The 17,970-nt window shown below is 40.4% G+C and overlaps 2 protein-coding genes across 2 annotated transcripts; one reads left to right on the forward strand and one right to left on the reverse strand.

The window, feature by feature from the left end:
• The first annotated feature begins 1,948 nt into the window (after positions 1-1,948).
• Positions 1,949-7,552, forward strand: LOC111671942 (dimethylaniline monooxygenase [N-oxide-forming] 2-like). Its single transcript, XM_023429198.2, has 11 exons — positions 1,949-2,107; positions 3,295-3,435; positions 3,606-3,794; positions 3,901-4,066; positions 4,223-4,365; positions 4,677-4,876; positions 5,134-5,367; positions 5,758-5,879; positions 5,987-6,059; positions 6,199-6,268; positions 6,352-7,552. Exons 2-11 carry the CDS (start codon positions 3,304-3,306, stop codon positions 6,712-6,714), a joined length of 1,692 nt encoding a protein of 563 aa, XP_023284966.1. The 5' UTR covers positions 1,949-2,107; positions 3,295-3,303; the 3' UTR covers positions 6,715-7,552.
• Positions 7,553-8,930: 1,378 nt separating this feature from the next.
• Positions 8,931-16,193, reverse strand: ctns (cystinosin, lysosomal cystine transporter). Its single transcript, XM_087180104.1, has 11 exons — positions 16,121-16,193; positions 15,766-15,868; positions 15,345-15,423; positions 15,020-15,110; positions 14,543-14,646; positions 13,282-13,419; positions 12,512-12,611; positions 11,390-11,509; positions 10,763-10,933; positions 10,119-10,236; positions 8,931-9,446 (listed from the first exon to the last, which is right to left on the reverse strand). Exons 2-11 carry the CDS (start codon positions 15,839-15,841, stop codon positions 9,304-9,306), a joined length of 1,140 nt encoding a protein of 379 aa, XP_087036230.1. The 5' UTR covers positions 15,842-15,868; positions 16,121-16,193; the 3' UTR covers positions 8,931-9,303.
• Between the last annotated feature and the right edge of the window lie 1,777 nt (positions 16,194-17,970).

Below are 17,970 nucleotides of genomic sequence, written 5' to 3' on the forward strand. Positions count from 1 at the left end.
TTTGGGCTGGATGTGTCACAACTATCAGGGTTTGAGGGGTAAGGCTGGACCCAAATGCAGCCAACACATGGGAGACGGTGCAGACAGGTTTATTAACTTAGAGAGCTTACAAGACTGGTGAAGCACAGGGAAACACAAGAACCTAAACAACAGGCCAAAACACAGGGAACCACAGGGGGTGACAACAGGGGACAAGAACTGACAACATGAACGGACTAAAGACAAACCAGACATGAACAGCTTGAGGGAAAACCATGGATGAACAGATCGAGGAAAATCCAGAAATTAACAGACATGAACAGACTAAGGACAAACCCAGAGACAACAAAGACAACAGACAAACAGGAGCACAAAGACTATATAGACAAGGGAGGCAAGGGTGATCACACAGGTGAAACACATTAGGGCGGGGCAGACAATCACCACACAGAAACAGGACCAAGACAGGAAGCAAAAACACTGAGACACACAAGGAAACCAATTACAAAATAAAACAGGAAGTGAGAAAAGTCCAAACAAAACTAACAAAAGGTGTCTGCCATAGCAAACCATGACAGGATGCCTCCCTGTGGAGGTAATCTATGCATAGGGCAGAGCCTGAACATGCAAGGAGGAGTAACATTTCCCATCTGGCCTGGGAACACCTCGGGATGATCAGGAACTGGAGGAAGTAATTTGGAGGGTGTGGATGGATGAATGGATGAATGGATGGATGGATAGATGGATGGATGGAGCTCTTAGTGCCATTTTCACTCATCATCTGGAGAGAAATGGAACACTATATTAAAGTGTGCTAGGAGCCCGCAAGGCAATCTTCACCCAGTTTGACCACATGTACCTGCCCCTAAAAATGTGAAAGGTTATGTGAAAATGAAGTAAGTATGAAGTATAACCAAGGACATGTGAAACATAATCTTTTCCATTGTTTTCTCCAGCTGGATGCACAACAGGCTTCGACCACTGGTCATCTGATCAAGCTGAGCCTGACCATCATGGCTGGTGAAGCTGCTGTCTATTACATACATGTTCACGACCCAACCACCATCCCCACCCTCCTGTCCAAGCTTCGTCCCCAAACAGTGTGAACATGCTGCACATGCTGAAGCAATACTTCAGTGTCTCATCCTCTATCTCTGTCCATGTTTACTGTTTCTAGATCATTTGGGAAATATTGCTAAAGCAGGAGATCTCAACAGAGACGACCAGATATTTGTCACTTATTTGGTACCTTGTGATGTCATGCTCTGACTCATTTTACTGTAGCAGGTTGTAGTAGTAACAATGTTTCCAACTTGACTACTTTGAAGTAAAGTACCATGAAATACCTTACAGAAGATTATTTTTCAGGCACCAGCAGCCATATGTTGCATATCATCTGATTAAAGGATATGTTCAAACATACTCATACAATATGTGCAATGAAAGAGTTATTGAGCTCTACCTGAAACAAACTGCAGAAAATTCAATTATATACATTGCAAACGTCCCTCAATCACATGAGTCCTGAAAAACAAAATTGTTGTGTGGTAGAAAATTAAATACAATAACTATAATATAATGCATTCAAAAAGATGTGTCATGATATAAGTCTTCTGGCCACTAGGCAGCCTGTTTTACCAGGCATCTATTCCTCAGGAGCAGAAGGGCAGGTAGGGGCGTGTAACTAAGTTACCAGGGCCCCAACACAGGGAGGGGGGCCCTCACAAATCCTGGAATTAAAGCATTGGGTTTTTTTACCTGTAATTTCAAAATTGACAGTTTTGGCACAGTCAACTGTTACTGTTGGCAACTTAAATAGTTTGACTGACCATTTTTTGTATCTAAAACAATATCAGAGCTAAATGCCCTCCCCCTGTGGTGTAAATGGTTTAGTCCACTCCTGCACTGGGTAGACTTGTTCATTTCCCTTCCGTGTCACATGTTCTGCACAACACAGCATTCAGAATATATGAAGTCATTTCCACTCCACCAGACAGGGTCAAAGTCCCGCCACACAGTACTGTTTAACTGATGAAGTGATAAGCAACAGCTCAGTTCATGTGAGTTTTCAGACTGTTTAACATTTGGTCACAGCTGCACAGGACTTGCAGTCAGCTTGCTGGAAAAGGTGAGAGCAGCTAACATGTACTCAGACTTCAACAGTACCAGTAGTGTTGTTCAACAATGATGACACCAAGTTTTGTGCCAATGATGTGCTGCTGATTGTTCCTGTGCCAAAAATGGGTCAGACACGCAGACTGTTAAATGATTTACTTCCTCAAAATTTGAACAACATTCCTATGAGTTTTGAAATAGTTAATGCTGTGAGACACTTGACACTGCAGTGCTTAAGAAGTTACAAACCCACTGCTGAAAATCATTCTGTTTTACTTGGTACTGAGGGGTAGAGGGGAAGAGACATTCACCCATTTAATGTGTCTTGTCCTTCTATTAGGTGGTATACCACTTAGATGCTGCTGCATGCTTCTTTTTAGCTTATCAAATGGTGTGGTCACCATTTGATAAGCTGAATTTGTGTCAGTTTAGGGGTCCTTCATATGAAAAAGTTTGAGAACCACTGTTTTAAAAATTCTGTAAACAATTGTCACTGCCACTAGATATCACACTAGACCACCAGCATCTCAGACCAAAGCTGCTTGGTCTTCCACACCTCTGATTTCTGTTTGGCCTTGAACCCCCCCCCCCACACACTTTCTTCACATGCTCAATCAGCAAGGTGTTAAGACACTCAGTGAAAGTGGCCAATAAAAACACGAGAAGCTCAAATTAATAAAGTTAGCCTACATGAGAGCCAACAAAAAACAATCAAGCCACTACATCTAGCAGCTCGTAGGGCTCTCCATCTCAAGAAAGATAAAACAGTACTGGCTCCATAGTTGGACTGGGAAAGAAATTCAGCTTTGAACTTAAGTGTTGCGACCAGTCGCATTTGACACTGATGGAGCCAGTAAAAACGATATGGATGTTTTGACAGTCCACCGGCCAGACAGAATTTGAGCTGGCGGTCCCCACTGCACCTACCTGCCTTAGTCTCCGCGCTTGGGTCCTCCCTGCCTGTATCTCAAAAACTATTGGATGGGTTGGCACCAAACACTAACTAGTAAAATATGAGCATATAGCAGACTAAAATAATATGATAAACCTGTTAAATACAGTACATCAGCATGTTAGGATTCTTACTTTTTTCATGTTAGCATGCTATTATTGGCATTTAGCTGAGAGCAGGATTGCCTCACAGAGCTGTTAGCTTGGCTGCAGACTCTTTCTGATACATTATGTCCTTCCCTTCACAAGTGTTCAGTAATGGTTCGACGTGTGGCGGTGATTGGAGCAGGCAGTTCGGGTCTGGCCTGTGTCAAGATCTGTGTGGATGAGGGCCTGGAGCCTGTCTGCTTTGAAAGCAGCGATGACATTGGCGGCCTGTGGAGATTTAAGGTGAGTGCAGCTTTAAGAGCATCCCACATATTAATCTTGATGTTTAGTCTTGCATTCACGATATATGAACAAAGATTGTGTAGCTTGTGTTCAACAATAATTAACAGCAAAACGTCCTTATCACAGTGACGCTCTCATCGGCACTGTCTTGTTTTTCTTTGTGTCCACAGGAGTCACCTGAGGCAGAGCGATCCAGCATCTATCGCTCCTTGGTGGTCAACACCTCAAAAGAGATGATGTGTTTCAGTGATTTTCCCATGCCAGCTTACTTTCCAAACTATATGCACAACTCTCAGCTCCTGCAGTACTTCACACTCTATGCTGAGCACTTTCACTTACTCAGATACATTAACTTCCAGGTTAGTCCTGTTTTACCATGCCAAAAGTCTTATTCAAAATTATCTACATAATATCATGTAAAGTCTAAGATTTTAATTTGCTTCATTGTGCACATTCATGATTCAGACCACAGTGAGGAGTGTTACACAAAGACCAGATTTCTCTCTGTCCGGTCAGTGGGACGTAGTGACCATAAACAGGGATGGAGAGGAAGAGAGACACATCTTTGATGCAGTCCTGGTGTGTTCAGGTCACTACACCCAGCCGGCCTTACCACTGTCAGAATTTCCAGGTCAGTAAACAAATAGATATCGCTTCTAAAACAGTTTTGTTCAACACACTGTACACTGCCATACAAGTTTTACAGAATTTGATGGAGGATTGAAGTGGGTTTGATTTATTTTGCGTCTTGTTTTCCTTTGCGGTTGCACCATCTGTATCTCCCCAGGATATGAGATGTTTTCTGGCAGGTGTTTTCACAGCTGGGAATATAAAGATGCAGATGCCTGCAGAGGAAAGAGGGTGGTGGTGGTTGGCATTGGCAATTCTGGGGGAGATATTGCTGTGGAGATTAGTAGATCTGCAGAGAAGGTAGGATAGAGAAAGAGTTGAAAAGCTTTGTCTCCAATTCTACAGGACAACAGTGACCAGTGGACTTGAAACAGATGATATGTACACGTATTCTTTCATATATTGTGAGGGTTTTATTTTACAATTATATTGCACGATAACGTTCAACATTCATCAGCATTGTCTTTTAATTGTATAGGAACAGTTTGCTGATATTAAATATCATACATTATTTCTATCCGTCTCATTTTTTCTGTATAGACCTAATAATGTTACACTAACAAGGATATATGCCCCATGTACTCACACCATCTTCTTATTCTCTCTGATAGACATTTCTCAGCACACGACAGGGGGCCTGGGTAGTGGGCAGGATGTCTACCAATGGTCTCCCCCTGGACATGACAGCTATCACCAGGCTCAACAACATCCTCATGATGCTTCTCCCCAAAGCTCTGGTCAACTGGGCAACAGAGAGAGCACTGAACCACAAATATGACCACAGACTGTACGGCCTGAAGCCCAGACATAGGTGACACATGTTCTTTACCTGGATGTTGTTGACTCTTCTCTGCCTCATGATCCCAGGTGTCCTGTCACACACCTTCAAAAATCTAACCCTTTGGTTTAGATATACATTGTACCTTTAATGCCAACATAAGTAAGTCACAGTAAGAACTACATATTCTTCTAGACATGAGAATGAGCTAATACAACAGAGCAATTTTCAATGTGAGATCATATATGAAACAAAATAATATATTATTTATTATCTCATCACTTTCCCAGACTTTTGGACCGAAGGCCTCTGATCAATGATGATCTTCCTGGTCGAATCCTTCAGGGGGCGCTAGTCATGAAGCCCAACCTGAAAGGGTTTGTGGATTCAGGAGTTGTGTTTGAAGATGGCACAGTGGAGGAGAACATTGATGCTGTGGTCTTCTGCACAGGTTATAAAGGAAACTTCTCATTCCTGCCTCCAGCTCTGTCTGAGGGGCCTGATGGAGAGATGACATTGTACAAGTAAGTAAACTGATAACTTTTATTATGTACTTTTTATGCTTTATTATGCTTTACCATGGACAGCTACAAAATGTAATAATTAATAATTTTATTTAAATGCCATATGCTTTGATTTTTACACAAAATGACATTCATTTGTGGACATTTTTATAAAGTTTTTAATAAAAGCAAAATTAAATGTATGATAATCAAAAATGATTACTCATTGAACTAGGTTGTAACGATACATCTGAAATGTCAGATTGTAAGATACGTTTCTTCGTTACAGTCACTCATGAATGAGGACCTTATTTGGATCTTAATTGTGTAAGGATTTTCATTTATTATTGTGATAGAAAATTATAATTTTAAAGGATGACTTTACTTTTTTCTTTTTTTTTTAAATTTCAGGAGGCTGTTTCCTCCGTCTCTACAACGCCCCACACTGGCCATCATGGGACTTTTCCAAACAAAAGGACCAATCATGCCCATTGTAGAAATGCAGGCACGTTGGGCTGTTAAGGTCTTTACAGGTAAACACTCAAAGCTTTATACAACACACACACACACACACACACACACACACACACACACAGGATTGATGAGCAACATGTGTCAGTCTGTGCTGTTTGCCTTGAAGGTTTGAGTCATCTTCCATCTAAGAAGAAAATGCTGGAAGTCATTGAGTCTGAGAGAAAGAGAAACATGAACAGGTAGAAATCATCTTCACACTGATATCCCTTAGATGGATCAGACAGATTATTAATGTCCTTCCTGTGGAAAGCTGAAGTTCAACTCAAAATGTGTATTGTTGATAATGACATATGAAGGAATCCTCCTTTGTTTTCTCAGCTACCCCTGCCCACGACAGGCTGCTCTCCAGGTAGATTACATCCCATACCTGGATTTCATGGCCAAGCAGGTCAGTTCAGTTCAGCTTTGTATAAAACTGTGTTACCATGTGTATGTACAAAAGACACAATCATGTTAGACTTCCAATTACAGGTAGGAGTTCGACCAAACTTCCTGATACTACTTCTGAGAGATCCTGTGCTATGGGTGAAGGTCGTTTTTGGTCCCTGCACTCCGTATCAGTATCGTCTCACTGGCCCTGGTCAATGGGCGGGAGCCCGACACGCTATCCTTACTCAGTGGAAGCGGGTTGCTCAGCCTTTCACAACCAGAGCGGTACCAGAACCAGAGACCAGGGCATCGGTCATTTTTTCCCCCTGGCTGTTGACGTTTGGAGGAAGCGTGATAATGGCTGTGTTTCTGTCTAGAGATAAGATCATTCCAGCGCTGCAGGGTGCAGCTCAGATTCTGGACAGGAGCAAGATTTTTCTGAGGGACTCCTGGTTCAACAGTTAACCACAAGAACATGATATAAAATGTGTAAATAGACACTTACAGATCTACTATGATAAATACATTTGCAACATTATCTAAAACACAACAAACCAGAGGGCACACAGGTCTGGGAACTGTACAGAGTCATCTACTATATTTCTGGTGTTTTCCTCTTGTGTACTGAGAGAAAGCCAGCCTCCCACTTTTGATGTGGTGTACAAATACGATAGACAACACAGCTGACAAGCTAGAATAGCTTCCTCTATTTTTTCCATCTCCTTAAAAGGTCAGCACAGTTAAGACGAAAGTTTTTTTTAATTTTTATTTTATTGAAAATAATGAAATAACAATTATAAAAGATATAGACATGTAAAACAAAGAAGAAACAAAGCGAGGCAGTAATTATAACACTACAAAAGAATAGAAAATAGTGCAGATTGTCTCTTTGCTTAGCCCATCAAAATAACAGGAATAATTAATATTCATTTTGAACTTTTCCAGAAGATGCAGGATATACTTCTATATATATATATTTCTTTCATTTTATTGTTATTACAATCTGATATCCTTCATGCTTTTTTTTTTCCAATCCCGAGTCATAGAAAACAGAAGACCAGAAAGTCTGCATTGGGGGATCTTGTATCCTACAACTAATCAGCTTGTTACGTCTTTATTTGGGGGGGTCTTCTAAATCAAAACCTGCGAAGCACCTTTTGAAATGAAATCAAAAACAACAGCATCTTGTTTTGATGTAGAAATTCAACATGAGACATTATTAACCTACTGTAATTTAAGGTTTCTACATAGAATGATAGTGCTACTGTGCCGTTTCTGAATAAAGTTTTATGTTTAAATTGAATATCTAGGTTATTTTTTTCCATTATATATTATGCCTGTATCTATATATAGGTATGGATATATAAACCTATGTATACCTTTAAACTTTATTTTATTTGGTATTAAAAAAAAGTCTTAAATGTAACAAAGCAAAAAAAGCAGGAATGTGTTTTAACAACATCTCACTGTTAGTTTGGTTATTTTCTCCTCCAAAAGACTCATGGTGGAGACTCAGTGTTTTGTCACAGTGAGGTACAGCTGTGTTGAAGTGTAATAACCAGAGCTCAGCTGGTGGTGTCTGGAAGACACTGATCATACTGTGATGTTTCTGGACATCTTGGCGCCCCTGAGGAGACAGGTCTCTTCATTACAATACAACATTAGTTTCTTAAAATCCCTGTGTGATTCTAACATTGTCAAGTTTCTGATCATTTTTTGCAGGAGTTCCTTTGACTCAAAGTCTCTCTGTACTGAGGCGCAGGTGACTTACAGGTCCTGACCATGTTTTATGATCCAATACTACAATTTAAATCTAGTTTTTTCTTTATTATATAACTTACAGTACACATTTTAGGCATGCACTAAACAGTTTAGATACATGTTACAGCTGAATGGCTCTGTATAATGAAGTAAGTTAGTTGTTTCTTTATGTTGTAATCTCCAGAGTGTCAGTATGATCTGCACAGGATCTACACACAGACACTCTGTAACCTCAGCACCAACAAAATACTGAAATCAGAAGTGTGGTTTCACCTGTTCAATGTCACTGACACAGACATAAAACTATCTGATTTGACAGCTGTTTTCCAGGAGGTAACATCTGGAATAGTTGTTGGATTTATAGACTCTTAACCAAAATGCCAGAATCGGTCCTGATCACAACCATGTGATCCTCACTTTCCCTTTAATTTCCAGGTCTAGATAATTGTTAATCATTAATCACTCTTAGGGAGGCACACCTGTGTATATACATGATTCTTACAAAGGAACCGCTGGATCACAAATAATAATCACAAAATAGTGCCCCTCTACAGAGCCTGCCTGCAATCTTCTCTCAGTATCAGGTGTTTACTGCAGAGCGAGCAGTAATGTAACACGTGTATTGGACGGGCGGAGACGGACTTTTAGAAAGAAAGCGCGCATGAAATTAATTGCAACAGATTTCTTCCTCCTCTTTGGTGCCCTTCTAGCTGATGGTGCACTAAACAACCTACACCTAACCTGCACAGTCGGTACTGAGAAAGGCATCTGTTCTTATAAAATATACAATGACCACACTCGGCTAAATGTGTGGCTCTCTGCTGATGTTTGTTGTAACAGTGGATTGTGCTACAGTCCTCTTTCTGGGAGTCTCAATTAGCACAATCAGACCTTCAGCAAACACTGTCACTACTGCAAGCTTAAATGCCATATTGAATTTAATAAAAAAAATGTTTCATCAATTGTTCTTTTTATACATTCTATCAACTCAATATTTGTACAGTGGTAAAAAAAAAAAAAAAAAAAGGGAAAAAAAGTGAAAAAAAGTGGAAAAAAAGTGCTGATCCTGAGATGTTTTAGAAGAAGGCACACTGAGCTCAGAGCTGCTGGAAACAAATCAGACGTTTAAATCTGCTCTGGAGAGCTCCATGACCACCAGGACCTCTCTCCAGTAACTTGAATCATCTGTTGCTTGATCAAGATTCGTTCATTCGTGTTGACCGAAAATCGGTCATGTGCTCCCATGTGAGTGTGTGTTTTTAGACAATCTATCCACACAGCATTGAGTCAGCGTCAGTCTTCTTGCGCTGTCACAGCTTCGTACTGCGGCCGTCTGTAGAGGCAGTAGTGCTGAGTCATGAAGAGGATGTCAAACACCACAGAGAACAAACCCAACCCGAACTTAGTGGGATCACCAAATATCAGCCTCCACTCATCTGAGGAGAGACACACACACATGACGGTCAGTGCAAACAAGCAGCTCTGTCAGTCAGATATACAGTAAACCATCTGTTGTGTAAGATGTGTGTGTGCTATCACCAGCAGGTCTTAATATAAATGCTGCTGGAAGAGCTTGTTTGAGTTTTCTGGTGCCAAATCAGATTCGACCAGTTATTAAACCCAGGGTTTCACTGACTTTTCCCACCAGCTCTCTGAATATTTAATGGGTGTGTTCGGTAAAAACATGAAAGATTATAACTGTTTATGTGTTATTAGCTTAAGCGCATCGTGACTAATTAATACAGAAAACCAGGTCATTCCAAAGGGGTAGGGCGATGATTAAAGTGATCACAATTTCGTCGTGACAATAGCACGACCTGACTACGTATAGGATTGTGCAACCCTACCAAAAAGGTTCACATACTTCTTGGTTCTTGCACTAAATCACCTTTAAGTCAAAAATATAGTGCAGACATCTTTGCGTGATTAGTGATCCAACCCAAGAAACTCAATTTTGTTTATTTTTTTACTTTATCAAATGGAAAACCTTCTTTAATCTCATTCAAATATGTGGCTGTTACATTTACATTTGAAAACTGTCTGCTCTAAATGCTACAAACAATACCAGATGAAGTACATCACAGGTCATATAAAGCTAAAGTACTTACCATTGTTGTAAGACTGTAAGATCATCTGTAGAATACTGAGGATTCCACCGGTGAAGTCCAACAACACATTCCCAATACTCCACCCCTCAGTGCTCTTTCGTCTGTAGTTCATGTACGCCTGGAAACAGTCAGAAAGCAGGCAACACTGTCATCATCTGTCAGTGATAATTCCCCCCATGACAACAACAAGATAATTCTGTGGAACAGCACTGAAACAGACTCTCTTTGCGTATGTTGTATAGAGTTTACAGTAAACATGGAATCAATGAAACTGCAGTTTTTAAATCAGTGTATCTTCTCTACACAGAGTGAGCAGAAAAATACAGAAAATTGTACATTGTAATTCAGTTCAACAGTTGTGTAACAGTTCCTGCCTTTATGAAATTTAGAATCTCAGTTTTTGACAATGTCAGTGAGGTGAGTCAACTCTCATCTGTAGTGAGGCTGTAGTTTGTGCTGTTGCTTTGTTTTATTGTATCGTTTTCCCAATATACTTTCAGAACAAACAACGGCAGTCTTAAATAATGTAAACTCAACATTTTATCAAAGATAGTATTTCCTGCATGGCTACTGTGTTTCAGTGCATTTTATTCTCCCTGTGTTTCCATCTTTTTTTGGTGTCTGTGTGTGTGAGTGCAGCTTACCTGCGGCACATATTTGACCAGAGTGACTGCTAGTTTGATGTATGAGAAATAGTAGAGGTAATCCAGCCAGGTGATCTGTTTTGCTACAGCCAGAAACAAGCTGACCAAGGCAAACGCCCAGGCAAGCAGCAACAAAAAAAAGGCCGTCCAGGAGACCTTTTGACCCCCCCTCTGAAGGAGAGATGACACAGTGGAGTCAGTGATGTCTGCACGTCCACACATATCATAACACACACATATGACTGAATCAACTGCTTACAACTACAGTATGTAACTTTTCTCTAATAAGTTTTAGTTGACATATGCTCCAAAACATAACCTCATGTGGAGAGGTGCTATCAGAGGCGTCTGTGACCAGAGTCATTAAACAGCCTGGCAGCAGTGCAGAGATGTTCCCCTCTAAAGCGTCTGTCGCCTTTGTAACCAATCAGAGAAGGCCAGTGTCTGAGGTGGCAGCTCACAGCTGTCAATCAATATGCTAACACGCTTCTGGTCTGCTGCTCCTCTTGCACTGAGGCTTCAAGCTAGCGCTAGTCGCTACGGCTAAACTCACAAGGCTGTGGATCCGGACACACATAGAAAGAACGTCCACTCTATCACAAGCATCTCTACATTACAGACACACACCTCATACACAGCCGCCTGGCCGATGTACACCAAACAGAGCAGGACAGCATGGAGACTGAAGAAGACGTCATTGGCGTTGACAGGGTTAATTCCATTCGGGTTCTTGTTCAGAAACTCCTCCTGCAGGGCAGGGACACAGCAACTTTACAGACACCTGACACTGTATACACTGTACATGCATCACTAAAAAACCTACTGTGGCTAAGTTGGGCTATTAAATGCGTGATCCAAACCCTACACTGTGTTGCATCAATTTAAATATACCCAAAAAATGTTTCTGAACAGTTTGTCGTCACTGACCTGAGATTCAGGCTGAAAGCAGTGACCTGGGAGGGAAATTCATCAGACAAAAATGTGGCATTGTATCTGATTAGGTAAACATGAATGTAACTGTCATTTACCAGAATGATGAAATCAGACAGCACTGTGAACAAGGACAGGAGCCATGCGCCAAATGTGGCCTTTACTTCAAGTTTCCCTTTTTTTTTTAAAATAATAAGTTTAAGATGCCTCCCTGTTTACCGATGTGTTCCTGTTGCTGTGCTGAGCGCTCCCACTATAGGACCGCATCCTTTGTGAGACGTGGTCTATGAAGGCATTGCCTTTATGGCCACTGTCAACCGCGAAGGCAAAACTGAAATGAAACTGTCTGGTTTACGGAGCTTTTCCTATTTATCCTGAGTCACTGTTTTATTTCCGCATTTGGAAGGAGCCATGAAGGAGTCATGAAGGAGCCTTTGAAATGGGACAACCTTGTTGCGCCACTGTGACCTAGTCAGTCTTGAAATGCAGCCTTCAAAGGATGCAGCCCCCTGAATTGAGACACAGCTTCTATCAGTTTAAAAGGAAACAATCCCAGGAACTTGAACAAATCAAACATTATTTATTCATCTCCATTTCTCCTGGTAATGTGAGGCTCATAGAAGATTCCCATTCTGTAGCCGCCTACTACAGTACAGTTATGTATATGACTGCAGATTGTTGGTTACAGTGGTCCCCCTGTGGTTTAGCAGTTCATGTCTGAAAGGTTTCTCCAGGCTCAGCAGTACTTAACACAACTGGTAGACTGATCTTCATGTGCATGAGCCGTGGAGTTCCCTTTTAAAGGAGGGAGGAAGTTACCTTTATATATGGGATCCAGAACAGCCCTATATTGAAGACACTGTAAGCGATGAAGCCAGTAAGGTTGAGAGCCAGGAAGTCAAAGTTGAGACCTACAACACTGAGAATAAATATGTTGGTGTTATTTGTCGGACTCAGTTTATTTTTCTCAGTTGTGCATACGTTTCTGCATGTACAGTCTAATCAGTCTTGTGAGAAAGAGAGAGGGGAAGTGAAAGAAGTCCACACTTGCCACTGAGTCACCAGAATACCATGAAATTAGATGACTACAATACAATAACTACAACTGATCTGCCCAGTGTGACCCAGAAAAAGTGTGAACCATGTGTATTTTTTTCTGCCTATTACATAAAATTAATAACGAAAATACATTTTCAAAAAACAATAAATAAATAAAACATTTTGTTGGGGCATCCTGGTGGCCTGAGGGTTGAAGATGCTGATCATGTATCTGGAACATCACAGTGTGACTCCTGCCACCTGCTTTTTTTTTTTTTTATATGGATTTATCTATTTATGTGCTTTATTTTACAGATATGTTGTTTCGTAATAATTTCATAATGATCAAGATTATAGGGAATAACTATAACCTAAGCAATGAATGCTGTACATATAACATAGCATGATTCTGTGTGTGTGTGTGTGTGTGTGTGTGTGTGTGTGTGTGTGTGTGTGTGTGTGTGTGTGTGTGTTTCTGTACAACTGATTCTGTGCTTCTTTGAGGTGAATCTGTTTAAACAAGAGTCCATTTGGGACAGACAGTAAACTACCTTTTCCTCCTCCAGTTTTCCCATGCTTGTGGATAGAAGGACACCGACCAGGCCAGAAAGTAAATCCAGCCAATCACTTGACTTATTACTGCCACAATGTTGCTATGGATGACCATAAAGCGGATCCTGACGGACAAACTAGAGAGGGGACAGAGAGGGGAAGTTAAAAGGATACGTTCACATTTTTTCAAGCTAGTAAAATAATACTCACATGTCCACATGTACATTGAAGGACAAACACCTTTCTGTAATTGTTCCTCCTGTCCATACTGGCTGTGAAGAAATCCCTTCCTGAGGCAGTTTCATTGTAAGTGATGGGGGACAAATTCCAAAGTCCTTTGCCGTGTCTCAGTTCACATGCTTCCATACTCACTTGCTATTTTGAGTGGATAAGTGCTTTCACACTGAGAAGTATGGTAACGTGCAGTGCACTACCCGAACGGTGCACTCAAAATGGTCAAAAAGTTGAGTGTGAAACTCTGGACACTTCTCACCCCTTAACGCTCACCTTCTGGGCTACAGAGAGGATGATGACCATCAACATTTTTCAAACTTGTAGAAAGGAAGGAGGACACTTTGTTGGCGCTGATGGCAGCTTAATTTCTATGCCGCATGAAACGGGGCACACGCAGGAGAGTAAAACATTCATCCTTAAAGTCACGTGCGGAAAGCAGCCGGTGGAAATTTTGGCAAGCGACAATCGCAGTCGAATGTTGCGATTGTCATTTCCAGTAAGCGCGCAACCGCAGTGTTTGATTTGAGACAACACTACCCTGTCAAAATCCACACACCACCCCAGTGAGTACACTGTGCACACAGTGTAAGTTTACTAACTCAAGTGTCTGATTTGAGACACAGCTCTTGCTTTGTGTAAAAATGCACTCCTAGATTCACCCAAAGCTAAAATGAAGCTTTAATAGTGTGTTAGACAAATCAAGTGATTATCTTCCAAAGATGCATTAGTATCAAATTCGTGCTTTGTGTAACTGCCCCCCTGCCGTGTCTCAGCAAGGAAACACTGGCAGTAGAAACACAAACAATATATTTTGTAATAAAATCACTGTAACTTTGGAGAATAGCCACTTTATTTACTGCTGAAGCCTCATATTAGCTTCTGCTGAACTGTAGAATTACTTTTGACACAGAACGACAACTGTGAATTTTGTCTCCTCAAATGTGCATATGTGTAAGTGTCAGCACTGTTTTAAGATTAGACTTCAAGTCTTATGTCAGTGCATGCTGCTTCTGTACTGATACCCACCTGTTGAGGTCCGTGCTGTTGCTAAGCAGGTATGTGGTCACCTGGCCGACATCATGGGCTGTCAGATTGAAAGTGACTGAGGTTGCGTCCACTGGCAGCAACACCTCAATAAAAACAAGAACAACATGAACTCAAGAGTTTTCAGCAGTCGCATGTATCCCCCTCCCCTTCCTCTACATATGATCCCTGTCTGCTGATGTAGACGCTTGCACAATGTTGAGTGACATTGATTTCATATTATAGATTCAAAGTATATTCATCAATAGAGCTCTATGGCATAGAGGAATAAGCTAGATCAGATTATTTCTTAGCAGGATAAATTGTTTGCAAATTCATTTAATCATTACAGTTATTCTCTGGGTACGGATTTGCAGAAGGAGATATTTTATATTAAGTTCAACGACGCATAAACATAAACTTGCATCCAGACTCGCCCAGAAGAAGACTAGTTTAAAAGTATTTGATTTCATGTGTTACCTCCTCTGGGAGTGTGATTATAGATGAGTAGTTTGTCTTGGAGCTGTAGGTGACATTAAACTGAACCACAACTGACTGGTTGGCAGGGGAACTAGAAAAAGACACAAAAATTCAGTCAGAAAAACACTGATCCTGACAGCTGTTTTTACAAACTACGTGTATTGGACGTAAACTAAAAAACTCAACTCAAATGGGTTGTACAAATAACTTATTGTGTCTTGATGGAAGGTAATGAGAACAACTTTCCCCAGTATATTATTGTACAATTAACGTACTGAAAGAAACTTCTCTAAAAGCGTTGTGCAGAGTGTGTTTGTGTGGTTACCTGGAGGTAATGGTGATGTTTGCTACAGAGTCCTCCTCAAGTGTGACAGCATCAGGAGCAAGCAAATGCATGCTGGAGTCTGGAGGACAAACAGAGATGCTCACAGAAACAGTATGTTGATTGGCATCAAAAGGTGGTATGGATTGACATGATCATAATAAATAAAACTTATTTAATTTAACATCATCATAATCATCATGAGGTTTCTAGAACCTGTACGTCTTGAACATATGTTCCATTTCCTGAATGAAAAAACAACAGGTCAAAATACAGCCAGGTTCAACATTTTTGAGGAACAACCTCTGTGTATTTGCCTGAGCCCGCTGTGTCAGCGCCACCACAATGTCAATGCTATGAACTCATTGAAATATATTTTTACAGTGAAGCTGGTGTAGCCAAAAAAGCCATAAGAGTCAGTCACCTGAGAGGTTGGCCAGTGTCCACAGGAGCAGCTGCTGAGCAAACAGCCACCTCTTGGCCAAGGCCAGACCACCCATCTCTGCAAAATGTTAGATAGTGTCAACCTAAAGGGACACAAGGCAAACGAAGCATCTCAGCAATTAGACACAAAAAACATCTGAGCAGCTGCTACAGGAGCAATATGGTTCACATCAAAGTAGCAGAGTAAAGTCACAAACTGAGTGGTAATTCTAATACATCACGTCAAACCTATTCATCATAATAGAGAAGTAGTTGCTGACTTACGAAACAAACTAAATAGACTTAATAACGCCCGCATTTAATTTGTCTGAACCGATAAAAATGGTAAAACTCACCGCAGCTGTGTGTGTTGCCTCCGCTGCTTCCTCATCAGCTGATCACAAGCACAAGACCAAGCTGACGAGCTTCTTCTTCCTTGTATTTGTTTTTGTAGGTGGTGGCGCAGCACCGCCACCAACTGGTATGGAGCGTGGATCAGGACTCTAACCCATAGACTGTATATATAATCATGGATGTATTATAAGAACATCCATGCGCCGGGTCTGGGAAATGAAGCCGATGCGGAAGTGCCTTAAACTTGCCTTCAATTGAATGACCATCGGGGGTCGACTCAGTTCAGCTTCCTCTGATGAAATGACAGACTAACTGTTTGTTTATTATCCTCTGTCTTCAGTATTCACAGGTTCAGTTTCTTACCTGCAACTTCATTTCTGCTGTCGTTGCAATGTGATGGTAGCAACACTTTTAAGAACAGAATTTATAAATATTAAACTGTGACACGAGTAGGTTGGAAACCAATGTCCTTTCTTTGATATTATTTATTGTTTATTTCTTTCATATTATGTTTTCCTTTTAATTAATCTTAATTTATTTCAATTGAAAATTGTTAATTAGGCACATTGTTGTAATTTAGAACCAGAAGTAGTAAAGTTGTATCCTTCATTTAATTATGTTCTTTGTTAACAGGATAAGCAGAATCCTGGTGAATGTTTGAGAGAGATTCCTTTTTTTATCTTTGGATGCATTAAGAATGTAAGACGTTTTAGTTACCCTTTCTTTATTATTTCTGCGGTATGCATGGCAAGGTATTTAATTTGTTTGTTGTACTGAAGAAATCATCCATCCATCCATCCATCCATCAATCAGTTCCTTGCTGAATTTCCTGAACAAAATAAATGGTTAAATGTCTCTTGGATCCATGTGCTAAATGTGCACACCAGTCACCCCTGGTGACCTGAATGGTTTTATGAGGATTAAAATGATGTGAATCATATGCTGTGGCCTTCACAGTCAAATATAGTAATTCCAGTGTTCATTGGAAATGTATTCCTGATCAGTTGTGGGCTAGTGGAAAACCGTATAACAATTATTAATTGTATTCATTATTTACGAAGTTTGTTCATTTATTTAGCTTAGCTCTCCTTATACTGACCACTGCAAGCAGCGCAAACGAGAAACCTTTACTTTGAAGACGAGCTGTTCCTGTTTCCGGCTCTCGACTTTCTTGTTCAATTTTCACCGTACATGTTGGATAACGGAACAAGCTGACGCTTTGGTGCGCTGAATTGAATCGCACGTCTTCATTCAGTGGGACAATAACACACGCAAAGCGTTAACAGTGTTCAGGCAGCATCGGCTAATGAAGAAAGATCACAAACGTCAACATACATTTACACTTAGCACAAATAGGACAATGAAATTAGTCAATACCCCTTAACCTGGAATTTTTCATTATATAACGTGAACAACTGCAGAAGAATTATACTTCATGCACGGACCATGGTAGGCCTATGTATTATCTCATAAATCAATGCATTGATTTATACTATTTATAGTATTTATGCTGATGTCATAGTTACTGATGAAATGTCCAACAATTAGACATTTGTTTGAACATGATTATTTCATGTCTGATATTACAAACAAGTAATCAAAATAGGATAAGTGAAAATATGGAGTGCGGCTTATCCCTATATGTAGCCTATAGGCAAATAAAATCTATTTTCAAATTGAATTACAAAGTGCTTGATACTTAAACATGAAACCCCAGGCTACAATCTGTGTTAACACTCATAGGTCAGTATGAATGTTGGACCCCAACTCTAATTTCATCATCAACAACATATAATTTCATTATAAGCCACAAAACTGATCTAAACACTTTTATTGTCATTTTTTTTTATCA

This window comes from Seriola lalandi, unplaced genomic scaffold (assembly GCF_002814215.2).
Source record: "Seriola lalandi dorsalis isolate HSWRI2012SDOR001 ecotype SW California unplaced genomic scaffold, Sedor1 jcf7180002054890, whole genome shotgun sequence".
NCBI classification, from domain to species: domain Eukaryota; kingdom Metazoa; phylum Chordata; class Actinopteri; order Carangiformes; family Carangidae; genus Seriola; species Seriola lalandi.

What these genes read in the sequence shown, in the direction of transcription:
- LOC111671942 (XM_023429198.2), top strand. Translation starts at nt 3,304, where the DNA reads ATGGTTCGACGTGTGGCGGTGATTGGAGCAGGCAGTTCGGGTCTGGCC. An exon ending in ACCACTGTCAGAATTTCCAG is followed by an intron (nt 4,067 to 4,222) that starts GTCAGTAAACAA and finishes GTATCTCCCCAG; the next exon opens with GATATGAGATGTTTTCTGGC. An exon ending in AGAAAGAGAAACATGAACAG is followed by an intron (nt 6,060 to 6,198) that starts GTAGAAATCATC and finishes TTGTTTTCTCAG; the next exon opens with CTACCCCTGCCCACGACAGG.
- ctns (XM_087180104.1), bottom strand. Translation starts at nt 15,841, where the DNA reads ATGGGTGGTCTGGCCTTGGCCAAGAGGTGGCTGTTTGCTCAGCAGCTG. An exon ending in GACACTGGCCAACCTCTCAG is followed by an intron (nt 15,424 to 15,765) that starts GTGACTGACTCT and finishes TTTGTCCTCCAG; the next exon opens with ACTCCAGCATGCATTTGCTT. An exon ending in GAAAACTGGAGGAGGAAAAG is followed by an intron (nt 12,612 to 13,281) that starts GTAGTTTACTGT and finishes ATTTATTCTCAG; the next exon opens with TGTTGTAGGTCTCAACTTTG.